General features: G+C 47.4%; 1 protein-coding gene across 3 annotated transcripts in view; it reads left to right on the top strand.

Moving 5' to 3' along the window:
- FNBP4 (formin binding protein 4) overlaps window positions 1-22,296 on the top strand; it is a 573,393-nt gene that overhangs the window by 150,009 nt on the left and 401,088 nt on the right. For 2 of the 3 annotated variants that reach the window (XM_069623085.1, XM_069623087.1), the window contains exons 7-9: window positions 19,973-20,090; window positions 20,683-21,006; window positions 21,710-21,920. In XM_069623085.1, the coding sequence (XP_069479186.1) occupies window positions 19,973-20,090; window positions 20,683-21,006; window positions 21,710-21,920 (653 nt within the window). The remainder of the gene's footprint in view (window positions 1-19,972; window positions 20,091-20,682; window positions 21,007-21,709; window positions 21,921-22,296) is intronic. The other variant, XM_069623086.1, reaches the window with a different exon arrangement.

The following is a 22,296-nucleotide window of genomic DNA, read 5'->3' as shown; positions in this document are numbered from 1 at the left end:
GAAGACAGACCATGATCTTACTAGACCAGGTGTCATTGAGATTGCGCAAGTGCGGGGATAGGGGGATGTCAGAGTGCAGTACATGAGATTGACAGTAAAATAAATATAGAATAAATAAAACCAATAAGTAAAAGTGCGGCCAGCTGGTGGCAAGTGCAAGGGTAATTGCAGAAAGCGGGTGTCAGGTGCTGGTAGGGGACTGAAGGGATTCAGAAAAGTCCCCCAGTGCAGGGGTAGCCAGGGAGGCAGTGCATGTGTGCAATTGGCGGGGGAGGGGACATGGGCCCACGATCAAGTGCCTGCACTGGATACCTGGGTGGCCAGCTATCCAGTGCAGTTTCAGCCAGGAGTTCTGCAGGGGAGAGGAGTAGAGAAAGCAGAAGCAAAGAGGGCGGTTTTGAGGTGCTTGCAGAACCGGAGATGGTTCTAAAGTTTCAGGGAGGCTGTTCCAGAGGGAGGCCCCAGCTGAAGAAAGATCTACCACCAACTCGTTGCTTGGAGAAATGACTGACCCTGAGGGAGTGGAGGAGGATGAGCGAAGAGCTTGAAAAGGAAGATATTTAGGAAGAGAGTTGAAGGCATTGATACCCCAGAAGGGGAATTTAAAAGTCCTTGCATGCTTTGTAAACCTTTTTCCTTCATTAACCTTTCCCCTTTACCAACCTCAGAACTTTATCAAGTACAAAAATGATATATAAATGCCAATACTGTCCTAGTAAACTAAGTCGCCTCAGGGTGTAGGAAGTGTGTATGAAGCGTCTCAAGAGTATCTACTTGTTTTACTAGATTCTAAGTATTTTTTTAAAGTAATTTTTTATAAATATTCATAACAAAGAAACGGCTTGTAACATTCCCTACCCCCCTAACCCCCCACTCCCCCTCCATCCCTCTCCCTACCTCTTCCCCTTTGATGGCGAATGGACAACAGGTGTTAACAATATCTTGGTTCTGATGGATCAAAGAATGTTCAGAATGCGGATCTTGTGTGTACACCATTGCAGCATATAGTCACTTTGGAGATACTGCATTAGATCTCCCCAAATCGCCTGAAATTCTTCGCTGGCGCCCTGTAATTTACAGGTCATTCACTCTAATGAGGGGAAGTTCCAGACCTTCTGGAGCCATTGAATGTGTGTGTGGGTGGGTGGGTGGGTGGGGGCAGGGGGTTCTGTTTCCAACCTTGGGCTATTGTCAACCATGCTGCTGTAAGAGCCATTATCCCTTTACGTTGGCGCCTGGTGTGTGTTGGGTCGGGTGTCATAGGCCCGCTAGCAACACGCTTTCTTCCACATCTGCTCCTTGAACCATTTTCCCCGTTTGCATTTTGATGTCCATCCAGAAGTCAGAGTGCCAGGCACTCCCACCAGATATGTTTCCAATCTCCTTTTTGCTGACAGCCTCGCCAGCATAATCCATCGGTGTTTGGATAGAAGGTCTGCTATTTTCCCGGGGTTAGGTGCCATTGCAGAAGAACCTTTTGCCACATTTCCCTCAATTGGATTGATCGTGTCAATTTCGGCATCTCGCGCCATGTTGCTTGCCATTGGGGTCTTGGTATTCTCTCTGTTTGTTACCACCTCTTCATGTATGACCAACAGACCCCTTCTTGTTCATTCAGGAGGATATACAAATTCAAAATTAGTTTACTGGAGCCTGAGTCTGTTATTGGGAATGTCTCAAATTTAGTCAGTTGTCTCGTTCCAGCTTCCTTATACAATGGGGTAGATCGCCAGTGTGCTAGTTGCGTGTGGTGCAGTTTCTCTTTCAATGGTATGCGAATTCTCGTACACATTCTTCGAAAGCCCTTATAGCTTGGCCTTCAAACAAATCTTTAATCTTGGAGAAGTCGGCCTACTTCCAAGCGGAGTATGTGTTGGGGTTCATTCCTGGGGGAAAGTCTGGATTCCCGAATAGCGGGGTGAATGGGGATGGGATTGTGGTTAGGTTGCCCTCCTGACCGCTGAGTTCCAAGCCCCCAGGCCTCCTCCCATGACTGCCGATTTTGGTGTTTGGGTGCCTCAGATTCTTTTTGTTCCACAAAAGGTTGGAAAGTGGGGTGCCATAATTGAATTGAGGGGAGTTTGCTGTCCATTCTTTCACCACCCCCAGTTGTGCTGCTTCATATCATCTCCTGAAGTGTGGTAGAGCCAGCCCTCCTTCCTGTGCATGGGCTGTCATCATGGTCATGGCCACTCTTGGCTTCTTATGTTCCAGACATATGCTAATGTCATTTTGTTCAGTGACCAGACGAACGTGTTTGGAGGTGTCAGCGGAAGTGCTTGGAAGTAGTAGAGGGCCTTTGGTAACATGGTCATCTTGACCGCAGTTATCCTCCCCCACCACGATGTGTTGAGGGGGTTCCACTTTTCCAAGAGATGGGTGAGAAGGGCTGGGAAGTAGCGGCATAGAGACTTGATATGGATGGGGTCCGTTTGATGCCCAAGTAGGAGATGCTTTCTTGTGCTATCTTCATCCCGACCGTCCGGCATAGAGTTGAGATTGTCCCCGGGTTGGCCGATAGGTTTAGAAATATCTGATTTGTTCTTATTTTGGGGCCGGAGACGTTCCCAAACTCTTAGAGTTCCTGAATTAGTGCTGCCAGGGATTGTTCTGGTTCAGTGAAGGTTATCAGCATGTCATCTGCAAAGGCCATAGCTTTATGTTTTGTCCCCAAGGGGAATCCCTTTGATGAGGTGATGACTGAATTTTCACTAAGAGGGGTTCCAGGAAGAGGGCATAGAGGGGCGACAACGGGCAGCCCTGTTTCGTGCCTCTAGATAGGGCGACTTTGGATGTCAGTGTTCCATTTAAAGAGATTCTCAACGTGGGGTTCCTATAATTTGCTATGACCATTTGCATAAACCCTCTCCCGAATCCCATGCGTTCCATCGTGTAGAAAAGCTGTGACCATTCAACCCTGTTGAACGCTTTTTTTCGGCGTCCAGAGCCACCAGTGCTGCTTGTATTTTTGAATGCTCGGCCTTCTCGATCAGATGGCACACCCGTCTTGTGCTGTCTGATGTGTCGCGATGAAGCCTGCTTGGTCTGGATTCACCAGGGCCGTTAGGTGTATGGAAAGCCTGCTTGCTAATACCTTTTGTGTATGATTTAGCGTCCAGATTGATATGGGCAATCGGGCGATAGGAGCCCGGCTGAGATGGGTATTTTCCCGGCTTGGGAAATAGCACCAGTTTTGCTTCGTTCATGGAGAGTGTAATTTCCTTGATTCCTGAAAGTGTTCTACAAAGTGGTAAGTCTGGAAGTAAGAGATGTCTGGAATTTTTTTTATAGAAGGCTTCTGTGTAGCCGTCGGGCCCCCAGGCTCTATTTTTAGGGAGTTTCTTAATGGCTTCCGCAACTTTTTCCGGTTCTATTTCACTATCTAGGAGTCTTCTGCTTTCCTCTGACAGCAGATATGCCATCTGCTCCTCTGTTTGGGTTCGCTGTGCTATATAATTTCTGATAGAATTCTTTCATTACTTCCCCCATTTCTTCATTCGTCGTTACCTTGTCACTGTGTATTTTAAAGCTAAAATTATCCCTTTGCGACTTTTCTCGCGGAGCTGCTGGGCCGTTAGCTTGTCGGCCTTGTTAGCGTACATGTCATATTTTTGTTTAGTTTTGAGTAGAGCCAGCTCCGCCTTTCTCGTTTGCAGAAGGTTTAGTTGGCCTTGAATGTGTTTCATCGCTCTTTTTGTTGTCTTGCTGGGGTTGTTCGCCACTTCCCTCCTTGCCGCTTCTAGTTTCTTCTCCAGGTCCTCCTCCCATTGTGTTAACTGCTTGTCTCTTTGCCTTGAGCGCTATTAGCCCCCCCCCCCCGCATGACCCCTTTAATGGCATCCCATACCACTTCGTGTCGGATCTCCCCTGTGTCGTTCTCACTGAAATGAGTATTGATTTTCTCGTCTATCCCTTCCACCACCGTGGCGCCTCGGAGAAGTTCTTCGGGGAATCTCCAGGACCACAGCCGTGCCACGCGGGGCCCTAAGGCTATTGGCGCGATCAGAGGGGTGTTATCCGAAAAGGAAATCGGGCCCTGAAGTATCTTTGGTTTTCCTGATTATCCCAGTTGACGTCCAGATATAATCTATCCTCTATTGCGTATTGTGAACATGAGAAAAGTACGTGTTCGTCTCCTCTTTTGGCTCGCTAAAGGTTGTGGAGGGACAGTGTCTCGAATGCCTTTCTCAAGGACTTTGACGGGGCTTTGGTGTCGTAGCTGGTTACGACACTCCGGTCTAGACTGGAGTTCCATGCGAAGTTCAAGTCGCGAATTCTTCCAGTGTTTCCAGAGTTTCCTTGATACAACTTTCCTGCCTCATGTTGGGGGCTAATGTTCTCCTCCTTCCCTCTAGCTGAGCGTTCAGGAAGATGCATCTTCCCTCTTTGTCCGCCTGTTATTCCTGGATATTTATGTTGAGTGTATTGTGCCGCTATGAGCACTCCTGCCCTCTTCCCCTCCATGTTGGATTGAAATATTTTTGCATAACCCCATATCTTCGTCTTGGCTCTCTCACTTCTCTTTATATGGGTCTCTAGGTACAGAAGAATGTCCGCCTCCCATCTCTCCGCCCGTCTGTCCAATTTGGCTCTTCTGGTGTATTTGTACCTCTGATATTTGGTGATAGAATTGTCACTTGATCCACAATGTTCTTGATGTGGTTCGCTCCCTTGTCTCCGGGCCCCTTTGTCGGCTCCCCACTGCTTGTCTGAGCGCCTTGCACTGTTTCCTCTTTGCCATCTTAACCCTCCCTCATTCTTCTTCCCCGTCGTAACTGTTCTTTGACGGGGGGTGCCAGGGTGCTTCATGCCCTGGTATGAATTGTCCAGGGCACACGGTCCCTTTTCCTCAGGTGTATGTCGTGGGGATCCTAAACCCCATTGATTCCAATCGTCCAGCTCTGCCCTTCGGCTGGGCCTGCTAAAGTCTTTTCGGACGAGTCGCATAATTTGCACCTACTGAATTGAATTTCGCGTGTTGCCCTATTGTGGCCCTCTGTTCCATCTAATGAGTTCATGAGGGATCCACACCATATTTGTGGTTTCCACCTTTGCCATTTTTATGCACAGTTGTCCAACTCTCGTCTATTTAGACCCCTCACTCTTCTTTGTGGGAGTGACTGCGTACTGGTTGTTCCGCTTTGTATGCTCAAGATCTTTTCTCCCTCTTCGCACAACGTCACTCTGTGCTGTGATCCCAAGTGAACAGGAGGCCAAAGGGGAAAGTCCATCTATATTTCACTTTGTTGCTTGATAAGTGTTGGACTACTGGCCCCATCGCCCGTCTCTTGAGCAGGGTGGATTGAGCTAGATCTTGGTAAAGGTATACCTCCTGCCAGTTTATTCTGGTTGGAGCTGCAAACCTTGCTTTGCAGAGTATCTGCTCCTTTTGGGTATATGATGTTATTGCTGCAAGGACATCCCGTAGTCTTGCTCCCTGATCTGTTCTTTTGGGTCCTATTCTGTGAAGTTTATCTATTGTCACTCGCTGTTCCGAGTCATCCGCGAGGATTTCGGTGAAAAGTTGTATGACTCCCCATGAGGTCGCCGTCGGCTTTTGATTCAGGTAGGTTCTTAATCCTTATGTTAGACCTTCTCGACCTATTTTCCAAATCCTTGCATTGGAGTTGGAGGAAGGTGGTGGCCTGTGCTATTTGGTTGAGCGTTTCATCTGACTTATGCAGGTCTTCCTCCACCAGCTGGACTTGCCTCTTCAGGATGTCTGTCCGTTCCTCCTATTTTGCTTGATTTCCTGGATGGACTGTTTCATCGCGTCCCGTAACATTTTGAACTGGGTTTGCACTGAGCTGGTTAATTGTTCTTGGAGCTCCTTAAAGCATTCCTGCATCTCTTTTCTGTTCGAGTTCCCAGCCATGCCTTCATGTAGGGAATTGTGAGGTGTTGGCAGTGCCTCTCCGGACGCAGCGCTCGAGGTGTCCTGCGTGGACCAGAACTGCCTAAGATTCCTGTTTTGTTTCCGAGGGGCTGGGGAGTGCGCCGGGATCTTTGTCCTTGACTTGGACATCAATGCCTGACTCAGGTTGTTCTTGATTAAGCTACTGATGGCGACCAGAGCTTCCCTTTCCCCGTGTGCGTGGTCGGTTGTTGCAGAGACAGTGCTTTGTGGGGTCGGGATCTTTGCCGTGGGAGCAGGGGATCTCCAATTCCTAGGCTGCAGGGTATCCCAGTCCTTTCCCGCCAGGTTTGGGGAGACTTGTATGAGATGCAGCCTGTCGTGCTCTTTATGGGCCCGAACCTCCCCCGGGGATTTACTTATGCCCGCTTTTCCCGGGGCTTGGTTGAAGCTAGCTGAAGCTGGTTTCTCCCCCCCTCCCCCCCCTCCTCCTTACCTCCTGGGAGCTACTGTATTAGTCCTTATTCCCCTGATAGCACAGGGTCCCTGCTGGGTGGCCGGGTCATCCCTCTCTCCTGCCGGAGTTATGCTCCGCTCAAATGCTTGTTCTCACAAGGCCCTTGCGCTCACCTCTCCTGCTGCTTGTCAAGCTGCTGTGAGGGGGTCCCCGGTGATCTCGTTCCTTTCCTCCGTTGCATCTGGTTTGCTGTGGGGGGGCCCAATGGAATAGATATAGCTGGTGGTGCAATTCAGACGGCACTCCGACCTCCCCCGGGGGTAGATTGGGGCGAGGGGCTGCGTCCGTGCTGGGGCTCCCCTCCGCTATGCCTCTTGCACTCCCCAAAATCACCTTGGCGGCGGATGGATCCCTTCCGTTCCGCCAGTGCTCTCTGAGGCCGCCTCTGTGATGATACCGCCACTCCGGCGTGTCCTCTTTCCCGCTGGCTCTGCCCGCATGGGTTGCTGCCCCAATGGTCTGTTATTCACTGGAGCAGCAGGGCGTCTGTTGCGGCTCCTTCTCTATATGCTCTCACCGGGACTGCTGCCCCCCTGTTACCTCGGACCACGCTCCAATGAGGGGCCCGGTGGAGAAGATGCGGCCGCTGGCATTCTGTCCTCCCCGATGATTGGTGGGGGGGGGGAGGGGCAGCGTCCGTACCGGAGGACCCTCTGCTGTGCTGCTGGTGATCACCAAGTTCTTTTCTGTAGAAACGGTGCAGTCACTCGGGAATGTCTCCGTGTTCTACCGGGGGCGCCTGCTGGGACTGTAGTACCCGCCGAGGTCCGCTCTTCGCCAGGGAGACAGGGCAGTTGCTGCTTCTCCTTCCTGGGATGTGCTCACTGGGTCCGTTGCGCCCTGGTTCTTCGGTCCCCTCACCGGTGCGGAGGATCAGCTCCTAGGACCGCCGGCGGACCCCACTCGTTGAGCCTTCGGCTCGCTGCATTCTGAAGTGTTTTTAAGGGCTGGGGCTCCCCCAAAATGCTTGTTTGTTGCACCTCATTTGTGCCGCCCGGCAGGGAGAGACACTCGCGCACGTCGTCCTGTGCAGGCTGCCATCTTGGAATCTCCCTGAGAGTATTTTGAAGTGTATTTTTATTGTTGCACATTGCCCCTTTTTAAAGAATGCTTATTTAAAACTGACCGTTACACCCAAGTTTTTCCTAGTAAAATAATGTAAGTGTTATTTGGAACCTTGTCATTGTGGATTTCAATGCTATAGCTTGACAGCTCACATTTACCCCTCTTGAGAGAAGTCTGGTTACTCAGTGACTCTAACAACGTGTACAACAGACCTATATCAATAGGTGGGTTACCTAATACCAAGAGGATAAGACTAGTGTAGTCTCCCACAGAGTTACAGCATCAAATCTTTCCCTAACACCGATCTTACAATGTTTACATATCCTGTTTGATTGCTCCACTCCCTTTTTAGTCCCCGAACCTCCTTAGTCGCCAATAAGTTTCATCGAAATCTTAGACTTTCTCCTCCAAATGGGGCATGGATACCTTTTGATATACAGCTGTTAGGAAAGTTTATCTTGGAGCAACTGTTCCTCCATATTTTATTGACCCCCAAACTTTTCTTTTTGCAATTTGTCCCGACTAGTGAAGCCTTCAGCTTTACTCTACTGGCCTTTTGTTCATATTTTGTGTAAACTGACTAGTCCTTTATACTGCCAGTACTGGGAAACTAGGTTTTCCCTAGTTTATTTTTTTTGTTTGGGTAACTTTTTAACATTGCACTAGATTGAAAGATGCATTGTGTAACAGTGCTTTGTATCACTCTAGACTACACTCAAAGGGATATTTGGTTACTTGTCAATTTGTCTGAAGATAAACTGGTGGCAGCAGTTACTTTTTCACTATTTTTTACTGTCTTTTATTTTAGCTTTACTGTGTTTGGGATACGAATTGTGGCAAGTGTTTAAACAGGTCTCGGGCTTCTTTTTTCGCCATTTCTTTATGGAAAGGTCCTTCTAGAGGTTTACTCTGCGTGCCAAACCAGGTTTGGTCCCTTTGTTCCTACGCCTTTGGTGGGCTTCAGGACTGCAGACCACCTCTGGCGGATAAGTGTCTGGGATGGGCAGGAAGTGAGGGAGGTCCCTGGAACTCCCTGTGCTTAGTCTCCTAGCAGACCCAAATGCAGTCTGGCGTGATTGGCTGGGTGACTGTCCAGCAAGGATGGCCACCCTGCTGGGTGAGGGGCAGCTAGGCTGGAATGAATGGGAGGAAACTGGATAAAAGGGGAGTCTCTTGGCTTGGAAGGCAGAGTCGACCACTGGAACGAAAGAACCGAAGACTAGCTGGAAGAGGACGGCTGCGGCAACTCCAGGACCGTTGGTTTGCCCGGTGAAGCCCTGCTGAAGACCCAAATCGCCAAGTTCATCTCGACAGAGAAGCCCTTCAAGGACGACTTCTCCCTTTGAGTTGGTGGGACCAATCAACTCGTAAGCCACCTGGATACCATTGTCGGAGCTGGTTGTCTTTTCCTCAGAGTGCTGCAGGAAACAGAATAACCAGTGAGAAGGACACCAGTTTCTGTGCTTGACTACAGCTATCGGAATTGAAGATTTGCCAAGTGCCATCTTTGACCAGTGCATGAGTCCCCAACCTCCTTCCTCTTGTACCCACGACTGAGGATCAGGAACAGCGAGATCTGCAGCAACTGCCAGGAACCGAAGTCTTCAGCTGCATCTTTTTCTTCATTGTAAGGTACTGTGAAAACCTGACGAGAGAACTTGCCTCACTGCGAAAGTGCTTGAAACTTTGGCAACTTGCAGGTCTAGTCAGCTTGTGACCCAACATATGAGCCTTTATTTTACAGACTACTTCTGAGAACTTTGTCAAAGACTTTTCCGTTTAACTACCAGAACTGCTTTATCCAATACTGTCATGATGCCTACCCCCGGGCATCCGGACCAAGCCCATCAGCCCCGGGAGCAGGCATCCAGGTGCTTACTAAAAGCCCAGCAGCCCCGGCTAAGGACTGTCTGGGTACAGTCCTAGCACCATTGGCGCCAGGCTCAGAGGAAATCGGTCCGCCAGGCTCATGTACATTACTTACCTCATGCAGACCATGCTACAATGAAGTCAAGCCAACGTGAGGCCTGAATGGGACTACTTTACTTCAAGGACTATTTTTTACTCGGGTGTGGTTCTGGGGGAACTTCTTACCTGGGACTACTTTGAAGGCTATTTAAACCACGCCCGAACAGCAGCACATGCTTCGCGTTATTCTGCATCCAGCAGCGTAACGCTCACCGTACCTGCAGTCGGCATCCAGTCTTCTGCTACGCCCGCCTCGAATCCAGAGCTCCTAGAAAAAGAGCAAAGAAGGAGGAAAGGTTGGAACACGGACATTATTTTAATTCCTTACCTGATTCCGGATCCATCACGTCTTTGAACTTGGAAAGGACATTATTTCTGCACACGTCGCATCGCCAGCTGCAGCGCCGCGCCATACTCACCAGTCCTCACAGCATTTTTCGATTTGGCGCTGCCTCCATTTTCTTCACCGAACTCCAACATCTAGGGGACAAAAGAAATATAAGGTGAGCCGAGAGAGCCAACAAATATAATCTTTTTTTTTGCCACCATAGACTTACCTGATTTACCACCAGAGGCATTACTCTTTAACATCCCGCAACTCCTTACGCCGCACCTGTAAGGAGAGAGAAAAAAAGTTAAATACACATTTTTTACCGGACAGTGTTGGGTAATACAGACTCTTACCTGAATGTCTTGTGGCAGCTGATGGCAATCTTCTCTTGGACCCAGCTGCAACACAAGAAGGGAATGGGACAAGAGTGAACATCGGACATATTGAACTCTTTGGACTTTATACTTACGGGTTCTCGCCAGGAACCTCTGAGTCAATATTCATCCAGAACTCTTCCAATGCCTTCGAACCAGTGAAGTAACTGGTATCTACGCACCCCTGCATTCCACGCAGGATGGAGAGCTCATCTTCCAAAAACATAAGGTGAGTACTGAAAGGGAATATCGGAGGTGATTAGTGGGGAGAACAGTGGGGTGCCATTACTAGAATCCACGGGTGGCTAAATCCCATTCTCCACTTGCAGGAGAATACTTCTACGGGTTAAGCAGACGAGATTAGGCAGGCCAGTCCAGTCTGTCATCTCTGCATTACGCTTCACGTTGGAGGAGACAGCAGCTGTCCGGGTCCGATCGTCGCCCCTGTGGGAGCCAGGTGAGCGTAACAAATACAAGACATTAGCACATTGACTTTGCCCTAACCTATTGCATTGATTCAACTTCTCTGGTGAACTCAAACTATTTGCACTGTCCAAGAATAACTGTAATATTCGTTTTATTAACTTATGCCATTTTGCTCCTCCTTAGAAGTAGTTTAAATGTCTCAGACCCTTACCATGTAAAGTACTGAAGTCTATTTTTGTGTGACATAGATTTCCTCCTTCTAGTGAATGTTTTATAACTGACTGTTGACTAAATTAATAATTGTCTAACCAAGAAACCTTGAGTATCTGAATACTTGTGATTGTGGACCTCTGTGTAACATTACAGCTCACATTCCCTCTTGAGATGAGCATGGCTGCTCAGCTGCGCTACCAAAAAAAACCTTTGGTACAGACTTGTACCAAAGGTTGTTTTTGCTTACTCATGTAGTCCATAGTTGTGTGTAGTGGTCCCAAAGGGTACTGCATACAAGCTCTGCCTAACATGGTCTTCCTGCATTTTTCAGGAAAATCCTTTTTGTGGTACTGCATTTGCCTGGGAAAGCCTTGCTTTTTGCAGTCTAGTGCATGCCATGTGTGCGGAAGCCAGGAAGTGGGTTGGTACTGGCTGGTCCCAATACACAAACTGGTTTTCAGTATACCTGGTGTGGGTATCAGGTAAAATTATCCCCACCAAAAATATCGCCGTATATATGGTGGTCGTGAACGGCTATAGGCAATATTTTTGGGGTTATTGGGAGCGGGGGTGTCCCGCGCTCCCTTTAAAACAATATAGTGGTTGCGGGGGTGTCCCCGGCAGGTTCCATGTCTTAATATTGCCGCAAAAATATGGCAATATATTTGTATGGTGATATTTTTGCAGGGATATTAACTCATAGAACCCTGGAGTGTATGCAGGAGTTTCATTAACAGTGGTCCTGTTTGGACCCCTACTGCTGGTGGTGTATGTGAGGGGTAGTTGTTAATTGATTGCACTCAGTTTCTGTGCTCACCTGAGTTTTTTTTCATAAGGAGTTGTTAGGCAAGATTGTATGCAGTACCCTGTGGGAGACTACACCAACCTTGTCTTCCTGGTAATGGGTAACCCAATCTTTAGTATTAGTCTGTACTACACAGGTTGGTAGTGTGGCTGAGCAGCCAGGCTTATCTCAAGAGGGGTCAATGTGAGCAGGAGGGTTTTCCCACAGATTCATTGACCAGTGTTCAAATAAAATCTTACACTCAAGGTTTCTTGATTAAACAATTAATTTAGCCGTCAGTTGAATAAGCCTTCCTCAGAAGGTTTCAGCTCCTCACGGCTTTCACAAATGGCACCACTGCGGTTCTCGGATACCACTATGTACTTTCTTCACTTCTGGAGTCCAGCACTCTGAGGTGGTTCTGGCATGGTCAGTCCTGCTTCCTGGAGCTCGGGTCTGACTGAAAGACACTCTCTTGATTCTGGTGTTTCTCTCCCTGGAAGTCGGTTCCTGCAGCAGCAGTGGAAGTACAGCCAGCTCTGAGAGGATGTCCAGATGAGCTTGCCTTGGGGTCGATTGGTCCCACCCACCTACCCAAGGGGAGAAGTCGTCCTTAGCAGGTCTTCTATAGTCTAGGCGAATTCGGAGATTGATCACAGCAGCAGGGCTACACCGGGCAAACCAACGGTCCAGGAGTTGCAGCAGGCGTGTCTTCCAAGTTATTCTTCGTGTTCCTTCATCCAGTGGTCGAATCTGCCTTTCAAGCAAAAAGCCTCGCCTTTTATGCAGGTTTCTCCCCTTTATTCCAGCATAGCTGTCAATCACACAGCAGGGTGGCTGCCCTTGCCGGACAGCCAGCTGGCCAATCACATTTGGGTGCATTCCTGTAACTAAGGGTATTAAGCACAGGGAGTTTCGGGCCCCTTCTTCACTTCCTGCCCTACCAGTCACGCTGGAGTCCGAGGCGGGCTTCATTCATGAATTTCACCAAAGACAAAACGAACAAAGGGACCAAACGTGGTTTGGCGTGCAGAGTGAATCTCGGAAGGACCTTTCCAACAAGAAATGGCGTAAAGGCGACCGGGGTCATTTTCGACAAATGGGCACCCCTGGGGGCTTTTCCGCAGCTGCAATTGCAGCACACGCTGGAAATGCTCAATCAGCTATTAATTGTAGCAAGGGTAACATAAAAATGTTACATACGAAACAAGACAAAGGGGATTCTAAGTAACACCTCCAGCACCCTATTGTAAGATGACGTGTGCTTGGTGTAGAAAGTTACAAAATGTAACTGTTAAGTCAATTTCACTTCACTGCTCTTGGGAACAGTAGTTTCACCAAGAGAAGGTATTTAAACCTTTGGGAAATCTGACTTCCCTGTGCCACTTGAAGGTGCTGTGTCACAATGTAAAGATGCCTATGGAGTTTGTCAGACTCCAAAACTAAAAAGAAACCGTGTTTAAATCACAGAAAAATACATGAGTGGGGAACAAGGTCTTGCTCTCTTCAGGATGAAAATTAAAAGTCCTAAAGTCCAGCAAAAGAGCTGGGGGTCTCTAAGGTAGAACGGAATTGGCACATTCTGAGAATTCTCCCTAACAGGAGTCCTGCAGCCGTTCCCCAAGGATACTGCAAGGAGCCAAGTATCCTGCATAGCGTGTAGACTTCGGAAGACCTGTGGACCGATCCTGATGAGGCCCAGTCACCAACTTTGGCTGCAGTCCCGGTGGAGCCCTGTCTGGCTAGTGAACTAAGAGGACAGTCATTGTTGCCTGGGAGCCTTCAGAATTGCCCCTCGGCCATCCATTGACCTGACCAGCTCCAGTTTGTGCTACCGTGGTAGAAGTAGTTTCGTGTTTTGTCTCTGAATTAGAGGGGTTTGTCATCAGCGTGTCCTGCAAAAGGCCTTCCTGTGAAATGTCAGCGTTCTAGCATGAATGTGGCCTGAGATGGAGGTCCAACCTTGACATCTGTGTGCCCTGCTGTCACTGTATCAGTGACCTTCGCTGGACAGGTCTTTCCTGCATCTGGTCGACTGTCCTGAAGAGTCCCGCACTGGTGCCTGCTGCATTGTTCCACGAGAAGAGGTTGCGCACAGCTCCTGTACGCGACCGGACCTCTTCTTGCACCCGCAGCTCTTGGGCTTCTTGGACGGTGGGAAAATGTCTCCAACCCTCCATCGACCTGCCAAGTCTGGAGAAAATTCACAGTACGGTAGGTAAGTTACAGTGGTACTTAACTGCACCCCCATCTCACCCTTAAATAGTTTTACAATGGTTTGGCCTTGGCAATGCTTGTTGCCGAAAATCCTTTAGAAGCTAGCAACAGTCTTGCTCACAAGTATACTTCGTCTTCTGACTTTTGGACCCTTCTTCACATCCACAGGACCCTCTACCCCACGTTTTCCCCACACCCTTAAACTCTTGGAAATCATTTAACGTTCGTTCACAAGGCCCCATACAACACAGGGTTGGACTTTGCAAGTTATGGTTGATATTCCTGTGGATTGCTCGTGTTATCATTAACTTTCTTCTCGGGTATTGGTGGTGGTGAACTGAATACTCTCTAACCGTGACTGTATATATGTATTTTATTGTGTAAAACAGTGAGATTACTAACTGTGTAAGTAATTTTTCAGTGTTTCTTTTGGCCGGTAATGCATTCTTGTACTTGCCTGTCTAATCCTTAATTGCTCATTGTGGACCCCTTACCACACTCACTTCTCCTGAGACTCCGCCTTGACCACTCTCCATGCTACCTTGATTGGTTTGGCTAAGGTCCCAGAGTTACCATGTTCACTACAACTAGGTTGGCCTCCTAAACATCTGTCTGCCAGTTTAGAAATCCAGTCTAGCAACTCACATTCAATTAGTTTTCACTATTGAGAGCATTTATGAATGGAAATCATTTCTCATTGGGTCAGGGCATCCGAATACCATATACATTTGGTAAGGAAAATAAAAGGGGCTGTAATGAGGGGGGACGTCTGGAGAATTTTCTCTGGCCACAAAGTCCATGAACCAAAAAAAAGCTGATTCGCCCCTCTAGACCTCAACCAGTGCCGCTGCCAAAGAGCTTTCTTTATTTTATGTGGCCACTGATCCAGAGTTCTCTGTAGATTGATGCTTGTTTTCACTGTTTGGAAAAAAGTCATTTTGAGGTTTACTTTTTGTATGTTTTAACAGGCAATTGGTCTGTGATTATATAGAATTGCTGATATGTTGAGGTTTTGTTAAAAAAAGTGCAGTCCCCTTAAACATCAGGTAAACCCCTCCCATCACCAGTAAAACGTCTCTACCTAAAGATCTTAACATGCTGCTCAACATATTGATCATGCAGTATTACACATTTGAGACCGAATTCCTATTTTTGGGAACAGTAAGGTCACTTTTTGGGTCCTTTAACGTGTTGCTTTTTCCTTTTTTTAATTTATTTTTTTTCAAATTTCTTTTGTATTCTTTGTGTATTTTAGGCTCATTGACTACTTTTTGTGGCCATAGAGACTTCTTCCCATGTCCCACTCATTAGAGCCCCTTTTAGTTTCCTTGCCATGCCCTCTCTGGCTCCCAATATTTGGGTCTAGCGTTATTCCATCACTGTACATGGGTTTTAGGGGGTAGTTTGGAAGCTATACTTCAGTTTTGCATTCACCAGGTGTGCAATACATTTTAATGCATTGGTAGTCAAATGTACTCTTTAGCTAGCCATTGTGGTACTAATGAGATGTATTTTTTAAGCCCCCCTTCCTACCATACCTTAGGGTAACATAGTTGGCCTTGAAATGGCTGCTGGGAGCATGTGGGCTCGTTGTGAGCCAACTACAGCCTCTATACTGGTCCTAGGCAGTCTGGCGATTTTTCTTTCTTTTTTTTCGCTTTTCTTTTATAAGCCATGACTTGGCAAAACTTCCTGAGTGCAGTGGCTTGATAATATCCTGGTTCTGGTTTTCTGATCCTGTCAGTCCAGTCCCCTCATAGTCTCTTGTAGTCTCCCCAAATCTGCCGGGTCAATCCCTCCACACTGGAACTGTTTCCAGAGCCATTTACTGCAAGGACCTCTGCCTTGGAAGTGGGTCACTGCCACCGCCCAGAAGGGGGTTGAGACCTCCACCTGTTAGGACTGATTTTCTATTCTCTGGCCTGGTGGACAGATTTATAGAAGGCCATCCTAGTTTAGTGAGGAGGACAACTCTGACAGCTGTAGCCAAACCAGTTCAAGGTAGCAAATTGACATGTCAAGGCTAGCGCTGTGATACCGCTGGGTCCTGGGCGCGCATAACAAATGAAATAGTCTCAAGAGGTGGTGCACCTGTAAGGCATCCTAAATTGAGTACACACAGTGAAAGTCAAGGAACACACTTGGACAAAGAGTTATATGGCCATAAATAAGTGCTTTTTATAACACTATGAAAAATAACTACTAGCATGCACTATCTCACAACAGTAAATAAAATACATATATACAATCACTAGAGTAGGGCAAAATGCATAACAAACCCCTGCAAAGGCTATTCAATATTATGATGCAGCACTACAGGCCCCCAGCGATCCAACACGGATTAGGTAGAGCACTAGGCCATGCAGATCACTGCGCTGATCAAGTATGGGGAATAGGTGATCCTGCAGCTGTTGAGTGGTTCTTAGAATGCGGTGCCCTTCCGTCTCCTTGAAGTTAGATTAGGTATTGTGGAAGAACCAAACTCAAACCAGGCGCTGGGTCAGGGATTGTTGCAGAGAATTTTCAATTCCCTTCTACCTTAAAGATCCCCACCTCTTTTTGCTGGATTTATGGATTTTAATTTCTAATCCGCAGAGAGTGAGCCCTTTTTCTCACACTCATGTATTTTTATTCTGATTTTGACCCTGCGTTTCTTTTAACTTTGGAGTTTGACAAACTCCATAGGCGGCATCTTTATATTGTGATAATAGCACCTTCAGTGCAGTGGCCCAGGGAAGTCTCTTGGATTTTCCCAAGGGTTTGAATACCTTCTCCTGGTGAAACTACTGTCCAAGAGCAGTGAAGTGAAATTGACTTTACTTACATTTTGTAACTTTCTAGACCCAGCACACGCTATATTACCATAGGGTGCTGGAGGAGTTACTTAGTATCCCCTTTGTCTAGTTTCTCATGTAACATTTTTGTTACCCTTTCTACAATTAATGGCTGGTGGCAGTGGTTACTTTTTACTACCTTTTTGTGTTTTTACTGTGGGCTGCGTTCGCAGCCACAGTAAGGCACCCATGAGTGCCCATTTTGTCAAAATGGCCGCAGTCTTTTTTTTTTCAGCATTTCTTGTTGGAAAGGTCCTTCTTGAGATTTACTCTGCATGCCAAACCAGGTTTGGTCCCTTTGTTCGTTTTTTCTTTGGCAGGATTCACGAGTGAAGCCTGCCTCTGGCTCCAGTATGTCTGGCAGGGACAGGAAGTGAGGGAGGGGTTTTCCCTACACCCAACACATAAAGAAGATGGTGAGATCTGCCGTGGCTTCAACAAGCGCACAGTGAAGGATGGACACATCCGGTTGGTGATGTGGCTCAAGGCCAGGGCCTCTACCGCGGGTGATTCACGGGGGCATGCCTCTTCCGGGTCCAGCCCACCTGAGCGGGCATCTAAGTCATTTGAGGGTGCTCCATCTGTGGGGGCCCAACATAAGGCCAAGCACCGCCAGTCTGCTTCTAGGGTCCCACGACGGTCAGGGCGCATTTATCTGTCTGCCTCGATCTCCAGCCACTGCTCCAGCTGTTCATCCAAGAGGAAGTCTGCTACCCCAGCAGCCCTACTACAGCTAAAAGGGATTCATGTGTACCCTTACCTGGACAACTGGCTCATCCAGGCAAAGTCAAAGGACATAACCCAGCAAGGACTGTCCGGCTGCGGATGGACCTGGGGTTCTCGGTGAATTATTCAAAGCCCTGCTGTTAATCAAAATTGTGTTCAGTACCCTTTGGTGCACTACAGCAACCCTGACCTCGAGGGCCTCCGTCGAGCCAACGTCACCGGATGTTATAAGTAGGATGCATCATGAAGATCCATGATGTCTTCGTCGTCTTCTACCCCGCGGCTGGGTTTTAAGAAGTGTCGGGACTGCGGGTCCAAGATGTCGTTGACGGACTCGCACAACGCCTGCCTCTGGTGCCTCGGTGAGGACCACAACACGGATGATTGTGTAGACTGCCAGACGCTTACGTTGAAGGTCTTGCGGGAGCGTAAGCTTTCTGTTGGTAAGGTGGCCAAGCCTTGGAAGTCGAGATCCAGTGGGCTTTCGACTGACTATTCGAGGGGCGACTCTCTGCAGCGTCGTCGTCTGTCCGGGGGGGGTCTCTGTCCCGGAGTAGGTCCCGCCATTCCTCTGCCTCTTCGAGGCACTCAAGGAAGCGCCGTCACCGGTCGCCTTCCCCGTCCGAGGAGTCTGCCCGTCGGCCCTCAAGGACAGCGTATCGACGTCATCGACGCAGACGCCGACAGATTTTCCAAAGCAGCACAGCTTTGGTGATTACTGTCATAGATATGTAATACGTCGTCTGAACATCCCATTGAAAGAACGTTACCAGGTAAGAGTAACTTTTCTTTTCACATTCATTCCAGCCGAACTGCCAATCACGCTGGACAGCCAGCCGGCCAATCACCTTTGGGTGCATTCCTGTAACCAAGGGTATTACGCACAGGGAGTTTTGGGCCCCTGCCAGACTCGGGAATTCTGCCAAAGACTAAACTAACAAAGGGACCAGACTTGGTTTGGCGTGCAGGGTAAATCTCAAGAAGGACCTTTCCAACAAGAAATGTCAAAAAAAGACCAGGGCCATTTTGACGAAATGAGCACCCATGGGTGCCTTACTGTGGCTGCAAACGCACCCCGCGGTAAAAATTCACAATGGTAGTAAAAAGTAAACCACTGCAACCAGCCATTAATTGTAGAAAGGGCAACATAAAAATGTTCCATGAGAAACTAGACAAAGGGGATACTAAGTAACCCCTCCAGCTCCCTATTGTAAGATAGTGTGCTGGGTCTAGAAAGTTACAAAATGTAAGTGGGTCTTTTTACCAAGAGAAGGTATTTAAACCTTTGGGAAATCTAAGACTTCCCTGTGCCACTGCACTGAAGGTGCTGTGTGTCACAATGTAAAGATGCCTTTGGAGTTTGTCAGACTCCAAAGTCAGAAGAGAAACTGAGAATAAATCACAAAAATTATGGGATGGAAAAAGTCCAGCAAGAAGTGCTGGGGGTGGGGCAGGTGGAGAGAATTTCACTCTTGAAGGAAAATCTACTTGAACACTTGGCTCCAATGCTGATCTGCTGGAATGGCTGTAGGTTTATCCCAAATCCTTGCTCATGGCAAAAACCGCCCCACAAATGGTAAGGATCTACACCACTCACTCAACCAGCAATGGTCCAGTCTGGGACCATCAGATACTCTTGCACCACAGTTGTGTAATCGGACCAGTCAGTCCCCACTTCCTGGGTCCACACACAAATGGCATTCAGTAGCCTGCAACAGCCTGAGTTTTCCTGCGCAAATGCATGACTGTTGGGGATTTCTTGACCTGAGCAGGGAGGAAGAAGGCCTGAAAACAATATGGCCAAAGGACCAGTAAGAAAGCTCATGTCACAGCCATTTTAGGACACGACTCACGTTTAGAAGCCAGACCCAGTAAACGCAAATGTGCACAATAACAAGAATTCAAAAAAAGGGCAAAAATGCAATTGCTGCTAGTCCTTTGGACATATAAAAGTAATCAAAAATCCCCAGAGTAATGATACAAATGTATCCCTAATGCACTGCATTGTAAGATGCTGAGCGCACTGTTAGTTACTCAAACAGGTAAAATGTAATAGCACAAAAGGGAAAAATTATTTCTCGGTAACAATAGTCTGAAGGACTGATCAGTTTCTCTGTCAAAATGAGCAACAAAAAAGTTTGAGGGCCCTTGGAATATGAGGTGATGTTGCTTAAAAGAAATCTTTCCCAACGACCTTGCTCAGTTATGCTTAACCTAAATACTTATTGTCATCTCATAGATGTGTGATCTTGTGAGAACTGTATATTTTAGAGATTACCAGTGGTATTGTATCAATAATTGTACTCACTGCCAGCTTTTATTTATGTGCAACAGTTCTACATTTAGTTTAGATTATTGCATTGCCTCGCCAGATGGTTGTGCAAAACTCCCACTAATGTCTTCTCAGGAGGTTCCCATATGACATGTACTGAAAATACCTTTTAACATTAGGACTTTTGAAGCCTTTTTTAATACAGTTCATAGGAAAGCCCACACACTGCTAATCCGGTGCTCTAGAGTGGTGTTTGACAACATTTAAACCCAAAGCTACATTAAAGAGAAACATTTAAGAGCACTCGTTCCATCAGTTAACTTTTCTGTACTTTTTTGTGTGCTACTAACGCTTTGGCTGATAAGTCTGAAACTTATTACTTCCTTTTTAGTTCTGTAGGGGGAGATGCTGAGCAGAGTTACCAGACGTTAGATGTTCACCCTCATGAGCTGAATGGCAAGACAGCAGTATTCGAGAGAGTGCCTACAAAGGTCAGCACCATCTTCTCTGTAAGAATCACCCACTTTCTTTTCCTTGTTTCACTTTTGTGGAGGCTAGTGCGTTGTACATTCTTTTTCCCACTCTGCCCTCCCCGGAACGGTAAATCTTTGAATGATAGACCGTTCAGTTGGCTTTCAAGGGCTCATAGTTGCATATGCAATAAGTTAGCCACACAGAATTGTTGGGTCACAGATGTTGACCTGGAGGTCCCACAATGGAGAGAGGCTTCTATTGTGCTACTTCCTTGTGTCCTGTCCATTCCCTTCTCTATCCTAGTTTGATTTCTGTGTAGAAACCTGAGGAGCACAAATCCATATTGAGAAGTAGCAATCTCAACAGTCCATGGATCATCATGTACACATACATTTAGTAAAAATATTTCAATTTGAGCTTGACTTTGAACGTTGCAAAATGTCTGAGCACCTTTTAAAACACTCAGACCTGAAAAACAGATTTTAATTTGGCATCAACAGCTATGCGTGTAGTGGGTTGTGGCTCTGAAATAGCCCAGTTTGAAGATGCATTGTTTGTCCTCTTCACTGTGGTGGTGATCTTTTGAGGAAAACCTGGTAAGGGCTTAAGTAATATTCTCTTCTCTAGGATGTTAATGAAGCAGTCCATGGTCTGTCTAATCTTGAGGAGGAGAAGGTAGGGGTGGCTGCGACTCTATTGGCTCCACTTCTACCGGACTGCGTAAAGGAAGAGGAGCAGCGCTGGCGGATGAGGCTCCTGGCCAAAGAAGACCAACCGCAGGGTGCCGAAGAAGATGATGAAGTTCCTGTGGAAAAAGAGCCCTTGGTGTCCAGTGACTATCTGGAGGACCCGTCCAAAGAAGATTTATGCAGTGTTGTGCAATCAGGGGAAAGCGATGAAGAGGAGGAGCAAGACACGTTTGAATTAGAGATGGTGTTAGAGAGGAAAAAGGTAAGGCTGTGATTGTGCTAAAATGTACCCGGTTGGTGGGAATACCTCTATTGAGCCCTTGGCCTACTATTTGTAGCTTCTATATATGGCACACCTACTGAAATGGTAATTCGCCCTCCTGTCCCCTGCTGCTCAATGAGTGAACTCTCCAAGCCCTGCTCTACTTTCCTCCCTTAGGGAAATATATTGCATTCTGACAACAAATCCCCCAATCCACCCCCACCCCCCCCGTGCCCCTGAAGTATATGAAGCCAGGCTAATATCCATCATTTGTTGAGTACATCCCATATCAACTGCTTGTATCTGCTGGAATCCTGAGTCCTCATATTCACTGCCTCTGGGTAAAAAACATACTCCTTTTCTGCTAACTGGCAGAATCACTCCTCTGAGCCTTTCGTCTTATGCCCCTGATTTGAAGACGCCAGCCCATTTCTACTGCTTTCCAACTTTGAGAACCCCCTCTAACAGTATGCCTATGACTGCCCAGGACATCCACAATATCCTCTGTCCCGGACTAGAGAAGTTGGCCCACATACATCCCTTTCCCTACTTTATCTTCTCTATTGATTGCCCTAGCCAGTGTTTGTTTACCGGTCTGTAAATATTCACATGTTTGTAGAAGTGATCCAATTTTGATCGAAGACGTGACCCTCCGGGATCAACTTCCAGATTTGTTGCAAGACTAACAAAGTTCTCTTTGTAGGCAGAGCTGAGAGCACTGGAAGAAGGAGATGGCAGTGCTGGTGGCTCGAGTCCGTGCTCCGATGGCAGCCAGTCAGCATCGCGAGATGGGATTTCAGGCGTGACGCCTGTGAAGTCCAAATGGAAGATCTTTGTTCCAGCTGCTAGCCCTGAATCAAACAGTAGAAGTTCTAGCAAAACTGGGAGAGAAACACCAGAGACTTTGGAAAATGGTAATGTGGTTTTGATGCTTGGCTCTTCAGACACATTGTTCTACTTGTATATGAATGGTGCACTTCTCTGAAATAGCAAGGATGTGGTACTATGGACCAGAAGTGAAGGTGTACTTGATAGAATGTGTAGTTCAAGACATTAAATGATGGTATCTGGGGGGGGGGGTTTCTGAGTCTGTGCTGCAGGTGCTCTAGGTATAGTGTGGTGGTAGGAGTCAATGGGTTAACGAATGCCTAGGAAATATTGGGTAGAAATGGTTTGAGATGGAATTTTGGATGAGCTTCCATTCTGGTTCTGTTAGTCAGTTAATGGAGCCCCTATGACAGGAATCCTTGATTTTTAGGTCTCTCAGTGGGAGTAGCTCTGGGTAAGAGA

Source organism: Ambystoma mexicanum, chromosome 11 (assembly GCF_040938575.1).
Source record: "Ambystoma mexicanum isolate Mex_15411 chromosome 11, UKY_AmexF1_1, whole genome shotgun sequence".
Taxonomy (NCBI): domain Eukaryota; kingdom Metazoa; phylum Chordata; class Amphibia; order Caudata; family Ambystomatidae; genus Ambystoma; species Ambystoma mexicanum.
This window is presented reverse-complemented; position numbering and strand designations above follow the sequence as displayed.